The 15,724-nt window shown below is 32.9% G+C and overlaps 1 protein-coding gene across 15 annotated transcripts in view; it reads right to left on the bottom strand.

Moving 5' to 3' along the window:
• Positions 1-1,626: 1,626 nt before the first annotated feature.
• LOC141448251 (uncharacterized) overlaps positions 1,627-15,724 on the bottom strand; it is a 73,349-nt gene continuing 59,251 nt past the window's right edge. For 14 of the 15 annotated variants that reach the window (XM_074116490.1, XM_074116484.1, XM_074116481.1 and 11 more), the window contains 9 exons: positions 14,793-14,990; positions 14,590-14,695; positions 14,281-14,509; positions 14,054-14,180; positions 13,580-13,739; positions 12,235-12,426; positions 10,842-10,982; positions 10,543-10,755; positions 1,627-9,379 (listed from right to left, as the gene is read on the bottom strand). In XM_074116490.1, coding sequence (XP_073972591.1) covers positions 9,220-9,379; positions 10,543-10,755; positions 10,842-10,982; positions 12,235-12,426; positions 13,580-13,739; positions 14,054-14,180; positions 14,281-14,509; positions 14,590-14,695; positions 14,793-14,990 — 1,526 coding nt within the window. In that variant the 3' untranslated portion in view covers positions 1,627-9,219. The remainder of the gene's footprint in view (positions 9,380-10,542; positions 10,756-10,841; positions 10,983-12,234; positions 12,427-13,579; positions 13,740-14,053; positions 14,181-14,280; positions 14,510-14,589; positions 14,696-14,792; positions 14,991-15,724) is intronic. The other variant, XM_074116486.1, reaches the window with a different exon arrangement.

The following is a 15,724-nucleotide window of genomic DNA, read 5'->3' as shown; positions in this document are numbered from 1 at the left end:
ATCTTGTCATCGCTAATAGCTATGACTGCAGAGTAGGGTGTTTCATTTTTCCGAAGCTGTGAGTATCACACAACTTTGCTTGCCCCCTGAGTCTAAGTACTACAAAAGATATATATGCCAAATTTCAAGAAGATTGGACAATGATTAGAGGTTGCACACATTAGTCACTATTATCTCAAATTAGCTAATGAAGTGTTTTGTGTTAATGTAAGTTTTCTTTCTATAATTTCATTTACGTTTCTTTGTTCATTACTGGTTAATAATTAAACTGGAAAATGGGAACTAAAAGTGGTATTTGGCTGTTAGGAAAAGTGCCCAGTGATGAGTTTTTAGGAGCAAGGCTTCCTTCAGAAGAGCAAGTACTTTTAGTGTTATCAATGTTGGATGAAGACACTCCTGTTCAAGGATTTCTAGAGGAACAACGCGTGACAATGGTTAACTACATCCAAAATGTTCTAAAAGATGGAAGCCATCCAAGAGAAGACTACAAAGAGTTATTAAATCTCCCACTCCTTTATTTAGGAGGTTGGGATGAAAACAATTTCACTTTCAGGATCCCAGGAGCTTTGCATCAAGCAAGGTGGATGGCAAAGGCATTATATGCACTTAAAATAGCCCTTTTTGCTAAACAATTGAATATGTCTCAACGAGAATTGAAAGGAATGAAACGGGTAGTCGATTTTGTCAGTCTCATATACATTTGTTCGATTTTGGCACGAGGCAACTGTAAGTCGATGGGCTCTAAAGAATGATCTGGATTTGATACAGCTTCTGGACTCTTACCCGGATACAGACGTTAAAAACAGTGCAGTCACAGTTGCCAAAAGGCACCTTTGGTATCTGCCGGAAACAAACGTGGGATTGGCTTTTTTGGATGAACGTAATACTGAAGAAGTTAAACAAAGTATAGTTCAAAATTTGGAAACCAAACCTGCGAAGAAGGAGGAATTGAAAAGATTAGAGGGTAAAAATCTAGACTTTGAAGGAAAAGACAAGCCATTTCGTTACCAAAAAAGCCAAGACGTTCTTTGAATTATTTGGGTTCTACGACGTGACAGAATACTGCAGCGATTCTCTAAGAAGCCACGTAAATGCTCTTAAAGTGGTAAAAGATGCTGTAGAAAGAGGAATAGTTTTGATAAAAAAGTTTAACGAATCGGTTAGAGACGAACAACGAAAACAATACTTGTTGAGGGCAGTCGAGTATCACAGAGAAGTCGTCACTAACCGAACAAAAGAAGAGATTGCATCATATAAAATTGATCAATATACAAGTACCTTACATTTTCATAATGCCTGCTAAACCTTGTATTTAGAGTTATTATAATTTTAAGTTTGTGATTAATAGTTTTTCCAATAAATGTCATAAATATTGAGAATTTCGTATTTTTCCTAATTCTGTAAAAGTGGTCAAAGTGTGCAACCTCTAAATATGATCAAATCTTCTCGAAATTTGGTATGCATAACTTTTGAATTACTGAGACTCGGAAGGCGAGCAAAGTCTGCCAAAATTTTATATTAATTTTTTTCCCCCTACAAAATGAAACACCCTGCTGCAGAGTGATGAAATTTGCTATATTTCTCTTATATAACAATATGGGAAGGTAATAAATAAATTTTACCAAATTTTTCGGCATATATTTTATTATATTGCAACATGTAAGTAATAAAGGTACAATGTATGGCACTACAGAGAATGGATTTCATTTACTTTTTACTCTTTTTTTTTCTCCCATATTTTCTCATTACTTGTCCTTTCTCAGTTACTTTCTCTCGACTTTAAAACTTTGTTTTTTTACAATTAAACATGAATTTACAGAATAGTGAATTATTTACAATATTTGTATAATTTCCTTCCTTTTTGACATCATTACAAATGACACAAAATAATTTTCAAATTGTTTAATTCTTATAAGGCGCATAGCAAAAAGTCTTTTACCAACAAAAATACAAAAGCGTTTTTTTTTAAATATATATGTATGTTTTTTTTTATAATTATTGTATAAATTTATGGAGAAATTATTAAAAATCACATTAAAAAGAACAAAAGGAAAACAAATAAGATGAGGTGGATAGATCTTCAATTTTAATTTTGTTCTTACATATAAAGGTTATCATAGTATTATTTGTTCTTAATATTAGTTTGATATATCTTTTTGATTAATGCTTTATCAAATATTTATTACATTATTTATTTATATTTTATTCACTATATTATTTTCTTCTTGTTAATTACACATCAGTACTTTTTTTTTTTAAATCTTATTCCTTAAAGTTTACACTTAACTTTTCTTGCATATCCTTGTTCAGGATTTATTATTAATTTTCGAAAGAAAAATGAACTGCAATAATATTGTCTGATAAAATTTGGAACATAAAAAGATTTTACCAAAATTACACAATAAAATAAGGGCTGAATTTGATTATCTATCATCCACTGAATTAATATCTTTTTATTATTGATAGTTTTTTTTTTAATAGAAAAATATGCGTTTATGTACAACAGGGCAACTCGCAACACAAAAATTAAAATTAAAAAGAAAGGAAAATGATAACTTTGTTGCAATAACTATGACGTCAACTAAACTTTTCTGTTTAATATTTACACAAAATACAAAAATGTATTTATATCTTTTTCTAAATTTATTTGTTTTTGTTCCAATTCATGATAAAGTTTTGATAAGAAGAGGTTGTATAAAAGGAAAGATTAGATATGAGTTGAAATTCTCGTTAAAATTGACATACCAGGTTTTTTTTAAAACAAAATCTTTAAATTTAAGAACAGAATACGTATATGTTAATGATCTGTAGATTGGAAAATACTGAATTCAATAAACCAGGCTTAAGTAACGTGGATCTTCGCATTGAAATTCATAGACATAACCAAACTCCCAGCTTTTTGCTTGCAAGGAATGAAAGAAAACTTAAGAATCGAACCAGGGTATTAAGATCCTTGCTTGGATATTTATTATCTGAGGAAGTGCAAAGTGACTAAACAGTGCAAATTAGGATGGATAAAGGGTGCATTGTCACCAAGATGGAGAAAAACCAAAGGGCACACAAGATGGTACACTGGAGGACACTGTTCAAGGGACTGCGGAGATTCCTCATCATCACAAGGCTGGACCAATAGAGACAAACAATTTGCTTTGATTGATACACTTGAGATCTCTAATTAGATAATTAATAACCATAAAACAGAGATTAATTCTAATTTAAGATGTAAAATTCTATTACAGAGATTTGAATAAGCCACACTATTCCAATAATTGTGGTGTAACGGTCCAACCAAACTTGCCAGTAAACTCCCATCAACACCTGGTTTATCAAGTTCAGGATAGTAGTTCCCAAACAAATTAACTTGACAAGACAAAGTTCTTATATCTGAGTACTGACAAAATTTTGAACTATAAGTATAGTTACGTTACTTCTTTAACTTTTAGAATTTCGTTAATTTTATTTACGCTATCTGATTTGAATAAATTATCTTAAAACTTAACGAAATACCTAATAACTATGCTGTTAATAATTGTCCAGCACTTGTCTGTATCAAATTTCAAGGAATTGAACTTGCACTAACATCTGGAGCTGATGAATTATCTGCAATAAAAGGAATCCAGTCAGAAATTAACTCAGGGTCACAACTTCTTCGTCTTCTGCGATCTCATTACTTCTCGAAAGGTACAAAAATTTAAAATAGAGTTCAACAACTTATCACCTAGAAAAAACATTCATACCTAACCTTCCCTTTGATATGAATATGCCAACTCGTAACTAAATTATTTTAACTTACTAATAGTTTTATTAAAACACGAAGTATTTGAGGAGATCAATTTATTTTCTTAAATTTTAGGAATCAAAATTATTTTAAGATTAACTTTAATAAAAAAAAAAAAACATAAAATAAACAATTAGGATATTATTTTGGCAAACCTGCGATTAAACTGTTGACCTCTTAATTTCAGGGTTGTGCACCCAAGAAACTTTCTATGAACCCCAGGAAAATCGAGAAAAACAAATACAAAATTTTCGTTACAGTGTCGTTCAAGTTTATTCTCTCTTTTTTCGATTTTTATTTTTTAAACAATAAAAAAGAGTCGCAACATTCTTTCTTCTTCGATTGGTTCGATCATATTTCTATCGATTTATTTAAATTAAATACATCTTAATTTATACAACAGAGAAACACAAATTTAACTTGACAAAGAAAGTTTATTAAATTAATTTATTTTGCTTTTTATTAATGAAAAAGTTGTTAATTATTTTGTTAACGATCAACATTTCTTAAAAAGCGGCTATTTTACTTGGTAATCCTGTTTTTCCATGCACTCAAAAGCATCTTGTTTTTCTTTTCTTTTTTTTTCAGGCACTACAATTTGCCCAAATGGCTTAAATTTTGGTTATTGTTTTTTTTAAATATTATTATTATTAGCTATTTCAAATGTGCTAAAAAACAATTTTTTCTAAATTCCAATATTTTCTTTTTGGACGCCATTATTACTGCTAATATCTCAAAATACTTTTTACCTAAGAGAGAGGAAAACAAAAAGGAATCTTTTTTAAGAGCATGGAGGGCTAATATCATTTAAGGGCTTACACAAAACAAAATAGGGCGATTGAAAAAGAGTATAAAACCCTTTAAATAATTAAAAAATAATAATAATACTTGTTTATTCATTGCATAGAGATTCTTTCCAAAATAGATATGTACTTACAAACACAATCTGTCTCCAGTTTCTCATTACTCTCTCTATTTGAGACCAACCGCTCAGATTTTAAGAAGAAATCTAGGCCAAGATATCTTGAATCCCCTCCAAACCAACATTATTTTAAGGAGCAACTAACTAAGTGAAAAGAAATACAGAAGATTAGAGTGAAGAATTGAGGAAAGTAAAAAAACAAAATGTTTATTCCGAGAGGCGATTGGGCAAGATGAATAGTAATCCAGCCATGTTAAGGGAATCGATTGGTCTAGGTAGAGAGAAAGTGAAAGTGGCAGTACGAACGAAGTTAACAGTCAGGGAAGAAGCCTTCGAAAACTGTTGGATTTGAAGCCATGTCAACTTCCTCTTAAGAGGTGGACTAATCCGAAACTGGTTTAACTTAGCAGAGGTTAAGTTTATCTAACGGAGGTAAGAAAATGGCAGCGTTTATCGAGAGTGTAGTTAAGATAATCTGACCACTAGTTAAGTGAAGCGGAAGCATTATTTGTTTTAAGGATTAAAACAAAAATGATAAGACGGTTTTAGATTAAGACAATGACAGAGTAGTTAAAACTTTTAGACTGTCAATTTATATAGTATAAATGCAGATAAGTGAGAAAGAAGGAGGCCAGGATTGGGAAGCTACATCACCCAGTCCTCCTGAATGAAAGGATATCCTTAAAACTTAGGGTAAGATTAGAATATATGTATGAAAGCAAACAGTTTTCAAGAAAAGAAGTAGCTACCCATCAAGTCTTGGAACATCTCCCTAAAAAAAAAAAATCCTTTTCCAGAAAAATAGAGGGATAAGTGGTGGCTAGAACCAAGTTGAAGATGGAAACCAGAGCAGTCCTTTCCACAGATTTATTATTTCTTCCTGAAAATCTTTTCAATACTAGACCAGTTGAAATCTTCCACAGTCTGAGCAGTTCAGTTCATTTACAAGGAATAAACAAAATTCCCTACAAAAGGTTTTCTTTTGTCTCTTTTTACAAAATCCAGGAAATATTTCAAATATCTGCCCCCTCAAAAGAAACAAAGAGTACGACAACTTTAATATCTGTCCCCAAGAGAAGAGTATCAATTATTGTACATTTTCACATAATTATTTACCAATATTTAGCCCCCCCAAAAATTATTTATTTACTTTAACTCTTCTGACTGATTAAGAACTTTAAAAAAATAAATGGGAATTGATAAAGGGAGAATTTACAATTTCCAAAAATTGAGTAATAATAAGCTATAATTTACAAAAATACCAAGTTATTGCTGATTTACATTTAAAGGTATTAGCTAATATTATTTATTATTTACTTCTAAATTTCAAAATTTAAACAAAGAGCTTCCCTTTTTTTTTGGTAACATTTTCAGGATAATAATTTTAAGAAAAACAAAAAAATAAACTTTAAACCTACCATCCATATTTGCACTATGAATTTCATTTTTTTTAAAGAAAGATCAGAACAAAAATTTTTGTATCCATTCAATAAATATTCACTATATAATTTTGAAGGAAAATAAATGAATATAACTTTAACTCTAAATACTACGCTAAATGTATTCAGAGCATTTTAAATTTATTTTACACAATAAGTAATTTGTCTTTCTCCATTTTAACATTTTTTCGATTTTTTTTAATTTTAATTTTTAAACAAATTAAACATTTCTTTTTTTAAAAAAATACAATACACAAATAAATATCACATTTTCTTTTAAATTTGTGAATTTTTTTTTTGGTTTTTTAATATCTTTTTTTTTTTAAAGAAAATAATAATTTAAATGAAAGAAAATAATAAATATTTAAAAAAAAAGTAATTTCTAAAACTAATATATGACTAATTATTGTATTTACTATACAAACATTAAAACATACTAGACTTTCAGATGGGCTTGCTCTTTTATTTTTTTAGATCTGCATCGTTTAAACAAATTACTGCCGTAGCTTTCATTTTTACTTAAAAAAAAAAGAAGTCATTTTTTCACAGAAATTAATAATCGAAAGCAATCAGTTGTGTTTGAGTGGTCTAATAGTTGTGCTTAGTTGATTCTGTGTTAGTCAAGAGAAGAACAAACTTACAGGAGGTCGTGGCTTTTACTGAATACCCAGAGATTTGTCTATACTTAGTTGTAGCCCCACCGACGAATTGTCAGCTCTCAACTTCAAATCTAACTGACTTGAGGCTGACTTATCTTCACCCTTGAAGATGTCACAACTAAACGGTCGGACGGTAAGGTGAACATGACTTACACCTTTAAAGTTTCAGTCACACTACTAGAAGCCTTACTTTACAGTATTTTCCACTTGAAGTACAACTACTTTTCCCCTCTCTTTAAATTAAACCTCTCCTGCTCTTTCAAATTCAATTTTGAAAACTGTAAGTAAAGCCAATCTAAAAATTTATGTAAATCCTTAATGATTTTTTCTATTAATTGTAAGAGTTTTGTTTTAAATATTTATTTTTTTTCATGTACAATAATTAGGTAATCCGTGCTTTGAAATTATCGATCTAATGGGTGGTAGTTTAATTGTAACCAAATCGATAAACAAAATCGATAAAACTGTAGTTCGACTAATCGAAAGAAGAAGCAATATAACCTAAACACCTGAAAGCAGTGATACAACGTAGAACCAGTTGTGAACCAAAAAAAAAATTGAGAAAAATTCAAATACTTAAAAAGAAAACTGACTGATTGTTCTTTCAAAGTAAGCACAATTAATAACCAACTCAAATTTCAGAGTACGTGATAATATCTTCTTCTTTTTTTTTGGCCACTTTATTTTACTGAGAGCATTTTTCCTCCCCAAAGAAAAGTGCATTATTAAGCCCAAATATTGTTTTTCCATTTTTTTATTTTATATATTGCATTTTTTTTTTTTTTTTTTTAATGTAATACAGTGGGAAAATTTTTAAAATCTACTTACAATGTAGGAGTAATTTTGTTTTAATTGAAATTTTAAAAATGATTTTTTTATTATTTTATAATATATTAAGGAGGAGTTTAGAAGCAAAATAGGGGAAAAACAAAAAAAAAATTCAAAATTATTTAGAATTAAACAATTGTACAAAATATAAATTTGTTGTCGGAGGCGATCGCATCAACAACAGAAAATAATAATAATAATATTTACACCTAAATTATAAAGCACCAATTATAAAGAAGCTAAATATACATAATATAGTAATTATAATACGAACTGATTGTAAACAAAATTTATTATTTATTCAAAAGGGGATGAGAGGAAACTGATTTTATTGTTATTATTATTTTAGAAGATGGGATAAGAGGGAGACTGGGAAGCAAGCTGAGATAGGCAGGAGCTCTGGGAAATGGGGTTAATCTATGAGGAACCAAAACTTATTAAAAAATATATATATATAATATAAAAAAAGGGTCAAGGACCAACAAATATAAATGACTAGTATTTTTTTTATAACATATTTACAAAATAAAAGGTTCGTATTTTTCTTTACTTTCAAAGAAATAGAATGACCACAGAAGATGTAATTAATTGTATATATTTTTTCTTCAAAAATTCAAATCACAAGGGCTTTTATTCAGTCACGTCAAATATTGCCAGTCATGAATACGATGGTGCGCATGCAATAGACATCAACAAATTCATTATATTTTTAATTACCCCCAGAAAAAAAAATAAGAAAAAGATAAACCCCCACGAATCATTCAATTATTCTTTCAAATGGTATTTTAATCTTATTTCTTTTTTTAAATTAATTTAAATTCTTAATCTTTGGTTAACAATAAGTACGTTACTAATAAGTAATCCATATAATCTAATTAATTTTTAAAATGTACAAATGAAAATAAGAAAAACACACAAATCAGAACAAATGTGAACACAAACGAATATTTATAACTACATTTATATAAATATATGAACTTTTTTTTTTAAAGTTTTCTTAAATTTTATTTTGGAATGGGCGATTTTACATTTTACAATAATAATATTTACAGGCATGGATTTTTGTAATTTAGACAATTTTGTCCCAAATGTTAAGGGCAAAAATCAGGGAGTATATCTTATAGAATCTGTAAGGTCAACAATTAATCGCGAATTATTCGTCCCACCTCTTTGGGTGGGAGGTGGGAGGTAGAAATGGCAAAATTCTTTTTTCAGAGTTTTTCTTTTCTTTTTCTTTTTTCCAAGAAAAAAAAAAAACTATACTGTCAAAAAAATATATATCAATGTCAAAAATATTAGGTCCCCCCCCCCCAAAAAAAAACAAACATATTACATATTTAGTAAATACGTAGACAAAATTTTCTATGTAGTCAATATTTCAATAAACATAGTTTTTCAAAAAAAAAAAGATGTTGCCATCGCGTTCTGTAACGATTATTTGGTGCTCCATTACAGATTAGCTCTATTTCACATTCTTTCCCTGGAAGGTTTACATTTGACAGGTTACAGTATGTTTTCTTTGATTCGTTTGTTTTTGTTTTTTTATAGATAGAAAGGTAGCAAAGCTGGGCCAATGATTGCATTATTAGACTGCTATATGACAGCCGCCCTGGGAACTAAACCTTTCTGATCGCCTCGACAACACAACAACCAAGTATCGTCTACCTCTAGTACTAATCTTAAACGTTCACCTTCGTTAAATGCTAGATGGCCACTATCTGATGGTAGACGATGTGTTAATGTTACTACATGCCTAAAAAAGAACACGAGATAGAAAAATGCATTAAAAAGCGAGACTGAAGTTACAAATAAAAAGCAGCTTACCTTCTATTTAGAAGAATTTTAGTTAATCCTGTGGGGAATGGCTAATCTGAACATCTTTAATAGAATAGTAATTACACGACAATACTGATTTCGATTACATGGCATCGACTCTTTTGGGATATCAATGATGATCTCATCGAAAGAGAGTGGAAGTAGTGGAACTCCAGGCCATCACGGCATCAGAGGAAAATTTTGTTAATCATGTGGAGGAATAGCTCATCTGAACATCTTTAATAGAACCTCAAGAGACAATACTGATTTCGATTACATGGCATCGACTCTTTTGGGATATCAATGATGAGCTCATCATGTAGATGATGATAGACTAGCGCTTTTCCCTCAGGTCATCGAGAGGGGAGTGGAAGTAGTGAAACCCCATGCCATCACGGCATCAGAGACATTGAGGAAGGAGACTGGCAAAGTTACACACATGATCCAGTGATCTGTTTCGATTGAAAAAGCGTCTAGCCCAGACAAAACAAAAATGGCCAGAACTGCTTGTTCCACAGTTGGAGCCATCCTACGTAAAAATTTATTGCCAAATAGCCTGTCTCGAAATATAAATCTGTAACCGATTAATCTCTGGGCAATGACTAACAGAATTGGGTTCCAACAGGATGAAAAAATAAATGCCATTTCAGTCGAGTAAAATTTATTTTGCCGAGCTTTCGACCTAGGGACTAGGTCATCTTCAGGGCTAGTTTGACTTTGAAGATGACCTAGTCCCTAGGCCTAGTCGGCAAAATAAATTTTACTCGACTGAAATGGCATTTATTTTTTCATCCTATTGGAATTATGAATCAGTCACCAAAAAGAATGAACATCAGAATTGGGTTAGTTGAGGCAGGACTGAGCGGGATCACCTAGTTGAGCACCCCTGCTCACTTGAATAGCCCTTCAAGAGACAAGCTATCTGCAGGAGCACGAATTATATGAGAGCAGAGTTGTTTCGACATCTAAGGGGAAAGCCGATCGGCTCAGACGTTTTTCACTTCAGCCGTCCTAGCAGATCGCCCCAGTTACTCTCTTAAAGAGAACACGAGAAGAGACCTATCTCTCTTGTCTTTTAAGGATATAAAAAGCTTGGCTCACCTGTTATTATTAGTATGAGAAGAAGAGATAGGTTTCCTAATGGTGGACGAAGATGCAGCCCTTCTAGGTTGTACTTTGGCTGGAGGTCTGTAGGGCAGACTGCTGGGTCTACACACTTTACTCTGAGTGTTGTGTTCAGTAGCCAGGTCAGCTCTACTCTGACGATTTATACTGCCCTTTGCACTAGCACTACCAGCGGACCCTATTTTTGATCTGAAACAGAGAATGAATAAACGTGTAAACTTGAATATTATTCACGTTCATTAGTAATAAAATGCTGTGATGAAGTGCGGTGTCACCTTTGAGTACTAGATCCAGTAATGGGTGTGGGTATCCTCCTTTGATTGCTGAGAGGAGTTGGCAATCGGGTTGATTGAGGTCTGACAGGTGAAGTAACTGGCCTCGGGATACGAGATCTTGCAGCAGTTGCAGATGGGGCACTAGCAATAAAATGGTAATAGTACATTAAACATTTGTTTATCAGTAAAAACTCCAATAGACCCCTAACAGCCAGAAAGCACCAACAAAACTAGTTCTATTTCTCTCAGTTAAATGCTACTCATAAAAGCAAAAACGGTTATGATCAAGCCTGCCAATACTTCGCAATTTAAAGGAGATTCATAGATGTAATAAGAAATCCATGCTGAAGTTTTATCTCCTGTAAACTGCCACTTTGAAAATGTGTTTGGAATATGTGAATGGCAGAGTAACTGGGCCCACCATGCATACAGGATAGACTAGCCCTTTTCCCTCGGGTCCACGGATGTATTGAGTCATCGTAGCGTGAAAGTTTTACAACTTTTGGAACGATATTGGCTTACGCCTCTGACCACAACGCCTAATTTGGAGGCTGGACATTCAGTTCGCTTGAAATTTACTTCACTTCTAACCACCTTTCATGTTACTCCCTTCTTCAGAAGAGATCAGCTGTTTCTTGCAGAGGTATCTAATTTCAGCAAATTCTATTAATTAGTAATTGTTGATTCATAACTAGGAACTTGATAGTAATTCTTCAACAAAATGTAAAGGTAATTTAACGTATTAATTAGTTTTATCAAAACCGTGGCCCAACTGGTAACTACCTCTACTAACTAGGAATTTACTTTGAAATTAAGTGCGAATTGAAGTTAAGCGCATATTTATACAAAGTGCAACTAAAAGCTTAGTAACATTAGCTTAGGTGATTTTTCATGTTTACTTAAGACGAACGACAGACCTAGATAAATCTAAGATTTGAGGGAAATGCATTCAACTCTATTTCTGGTTGTTTACCTTTCCCAATGACATTCCGATTCTCATTCTCAAAATGTTACTTGTTGATATTCCTTAAGTTCAGAATCGGACTTAATCACGAAAATTTAAAAATATTAATTGAAATGAAAGAATCAAGTGAAAAAATACATGTTCAAAATTTAAAACTGAGTCCATCTCACAAACGAAAACATCTAAGTGATTATTGATTCTACAGATTTCATAAGATCTGTCCAGCTTCTATCAAAACCCTGATTCCATTTTCCAAAATGCTTTCAGTATCCCCCTTGCCAACACCAAATATTTTTTAAAAGTTCAAACATGCTGTCGAACAATAAGAGATAAACAGGGCGATATGATACATTGAACGTGTTTAAATTTCATAATATAAAATGAAAATGAATGTAAAAAAGGTAGAGAAAAAAAATTATAGTAGAGTACTTGGACTTGACGGGACTGGTGTCCGAAGGATCCCTGGCGATAGAATCCCGACCAGACAGTAATTCCCATTTCCTTTGTAAATTCCTGAATTTACTGCCGACTTTGTCTTCAAGGTCGAGATGTTGGTGATGTTCCTTGTCCAGGCCACTCAGTTCTTCTCCACTGCTGCTAGATTTGATGCCAGTCTCCAGGCTGCACAGCACACACTTACCTCTTAGGGTATCGTCTTATTTTTAGGATTGGGAAAATATAGGTAACGCGATATAGCTGTTTAAATGTCAATCAATTAAACGTCTTAGAACCTAGCAAAAAGGCGCCTCAGATTAAGACAAGGTTTAAGATTTTATTTTTACTCACCTAATGCCCTCTCTAAACATCCCCCCAAATTAAAAGACAGTGAAAAGTAGACTGTAATCCCTTCCAACACCTGCTTAGCTTCTTAGCTCCTGGGAAGCCCCAGATATAAAGAGTAATCGTCTGTTTAGGATAACCTATGGCTGCAGCCAATCATGCTACCCTTAGCTCCTCCAAATTAAAGATAACCAGGTTTTCCAAAGAATTAATTCGAAGAGAAGGAACCAGCCAACCCAATGCTCTCCCTAGATGTTCCTTGATTTAGCACCCCTAATTAAGATACTGGGCAGTTTCTAATAAAGATGTATATCTCCCCTACAATGATAACCACCAAGGCTACCTTGTGAAAACCTAGGTGATGTGATTTGGCCATTAGGTTCATCCTCTGCCTGTAGCAATTAATCCCCAATGCCCGTAGGGTGGATATATTGCGTTTCATTACCTGGTAACTACTCAGGCACTCTAGAGAAATACGTAGGAAAAGACAAATACATTGATGTGGGAATACATGCCAAAACGTTGACTTGACAACACACAACTATTAAAAGGGCTTCTTCATTCCACTGAAGATTGGTCCCTTTCTAATACGGCACGGATTTAGCCTCCGAGACTAGTACAATTAATTTAGTATTTTTAAAAAAATGTTAATAAAATTCCTTCACCTTGTCTAGTAAAGATAAGTACAAGTTACAAACAAACGTGTACATCATGCAATTGAGCGGCAGCCTTACGTGGCTAAGTCTTTTAAAAAAAACAATTTAAATTAACTTAATAAGCTTTTTTAGTTGGTGCTATTTCTACATAGTGAATCAAATAAATTCATTTTAATCGGTGTTCTTTTTGCAGAAACCAAAAATGAATAAAAAGAATTAAAAACAAAAAAATGGAAACTGCAGTAAGTACTAAAATAGCGAAGAGAACTTAGCGCTCGGGAATCGTTAGTCTATTAACTGTTAAATTTGCGATAAAAATGGAAATAATTTCTTGCTACCTGTCCGGATAGTCATCTTCAGTTCCCTGCAACCTCTCGAAGGCGTTGGCCAGTCGTGAACCAACCTGAACACCTGACCATCGCTTCCTGACTGACAGATCGGCCGCTCCTCCTCCTGCTACAGCGTCAACACACGATCTTGGTCGACAAGATTTTGTATCTAAATGCAAACAAAGTACCAAATATTAAAATTCAAATATTTACTACTCTCCACTTAAAAAACTCTTTTAAAATCAGTAATTCTAAAAAAGGAGGCTAAAAGCATGGCACCATTCAATTATCCCCTGTAGTATTCTCCCCGAAACTACTTTTCTAATTTTAGATTATTCCATTTTTCCAGCCAAGTTTTATTTCGACGTACTAAATTAAAATTGTAAAAAAAAAAATAAAGTAATCCTGCAACAATCTGAAAGAAGTATTGGTGTACCAATTGAATGTCATCATATCATCGAAAACTGACTGAATTACACTCACCAGAAGACTGGGACTGCTCAGTGCTGCTGAAATTACTGAGTCCACTTCTAATTGATTGCACTATCTTCTTTAATAGCAGAGAATTAGAAGCCATTTCCACGTTTTGATTGGGCGACAGTGGTAACCTCTGAAAATTATACACGTATAAATCAGTATTGGTTTCAGTCCTAGAGTACAATATTCTTACACCACTAGTTTATTGATGGAACTTGGCTAAATAGTTCTACCTGCAGCTGTAGGAGACTGTTATGGAGTTGCCTAGTCTCGTACAGAAGATCCAAAGAGAAATTACACTGCGATAAGGTGGACAACGACGTTATCAGACTATCAGTCATCGATCTACATCTAGCTTGACCTCTGGATGCGGACAGTAAGAGAGCATCGTCCACATAATGTTTACTAAGTATTGTCTCCCTGGTTCTGATGTAGGACATGTACGCATCTAAACCTTTTACACTGTTAACAAGAAGTCAGCTTTCTTAGATTTAGAGTTTACATCTTCAAATTGAACAAAAAAAAAAACTCTGCATGCTTACTTTAACAATCCAAAAACAAAAGCATTAAATTTAATAAGGCCTTCCGACAGAACATCCTCACTATTTAACTTCATCACAAGGTCATGTAACGCCCGCGTCATTGGACCTGCAACAAGAGATATTCGACAATTTGGAACCACTAGACATATTTTTCCTCCAAGAAGATTCAGCATGATATGGATTCAATAAACAAAATGTAATACCTTGTTGGGCAGACGCTTCAACCACTTGCCAGACTGAATTTCCAATCGGACCGAACGGAGTGTCCAGCTGATGTTTCAGGCCGTCACTAAATAATGCGTACAGCGCTGGACATAATGTATCTAATACTGTTTGTGATATGTTTTCATCGTTGAAGCTGATAATTTTCTCAACTGATTCGATTACACCATCGACTAGAGCTGTAAAATAGAATAAACAAAAACAGTTGTGAAACTCACACGACTATTACTAATATTACCTTTCTACAAACTAGGAACAGTTGACCTTTATTAACATTATAGTTGGTAAAATCGTTGAAATTTAACGTTACAGCGTAGCCTACCCCAACCAATAGGAAGTTTACAGAATAGCCTAGGAGCCATTTTCGAGAAAGTGAACTATCGAGAGCATTTTCAATGTAGCCAATTTAAATCTGAACAGGAATCAACGGAATCACGACCAAGAGTCAGTAATCTTATCCTTTGAGACTGTCATTAAAACTGTCCGGTAGGACAGTTGTATAAGGGTTGACCATCAAAAACTGCACGAAAAAGTGTAACGTTGAAAAACACCCAACTTTGACAATTTTTTTCTATTTTTCTATAAAAGATAAAATTCCCAAATTTTCTTTATAATATAGGGCAAATCCTCCTTTATAACTGTAATTTTTTTGCAACCACCCAGATCTAATAGGTTTCGAGAAAAAAGTTGCCGAAAATGAGCAAAAACGGCTTTTTCAAAAAATGTTCTTGTTCTTGTTCTTCTTCTTCTTCTTCTTCTTCTTCTTCTTCTTCTTCTTGTTGTTCTTGTTACCTTTTTTGTAAACAACGTAGCGCCTAAACGCGTGAACCGATTTTCATGAATGAGGTGTCATTCGATTCGGAATTTTATGTAGATGTGCCTTTTGGGGGTCTCGGCCCTGTACATCGAATGG

This window comes from Rhodnius prolixus, unplaced genomic scaffold (genome assembly GCF_049639745.1).
Source record: "Rhodnius prolixus isolate KJV_2025 unplaced genomic scaffold, Rpr scaffold_13, whole genome shotgun sequence".
In the NCBI taxonomy this organism is placed as follows: Eukaryota; Metazoa; Arthropoda; class Insecta; order Hemiptera; family Reduviidae; genus Rhodnius; species Rhodnius prolixus.
This window is presented reverse-complemented; position numbering and strand designations above follow the sequence as displayed.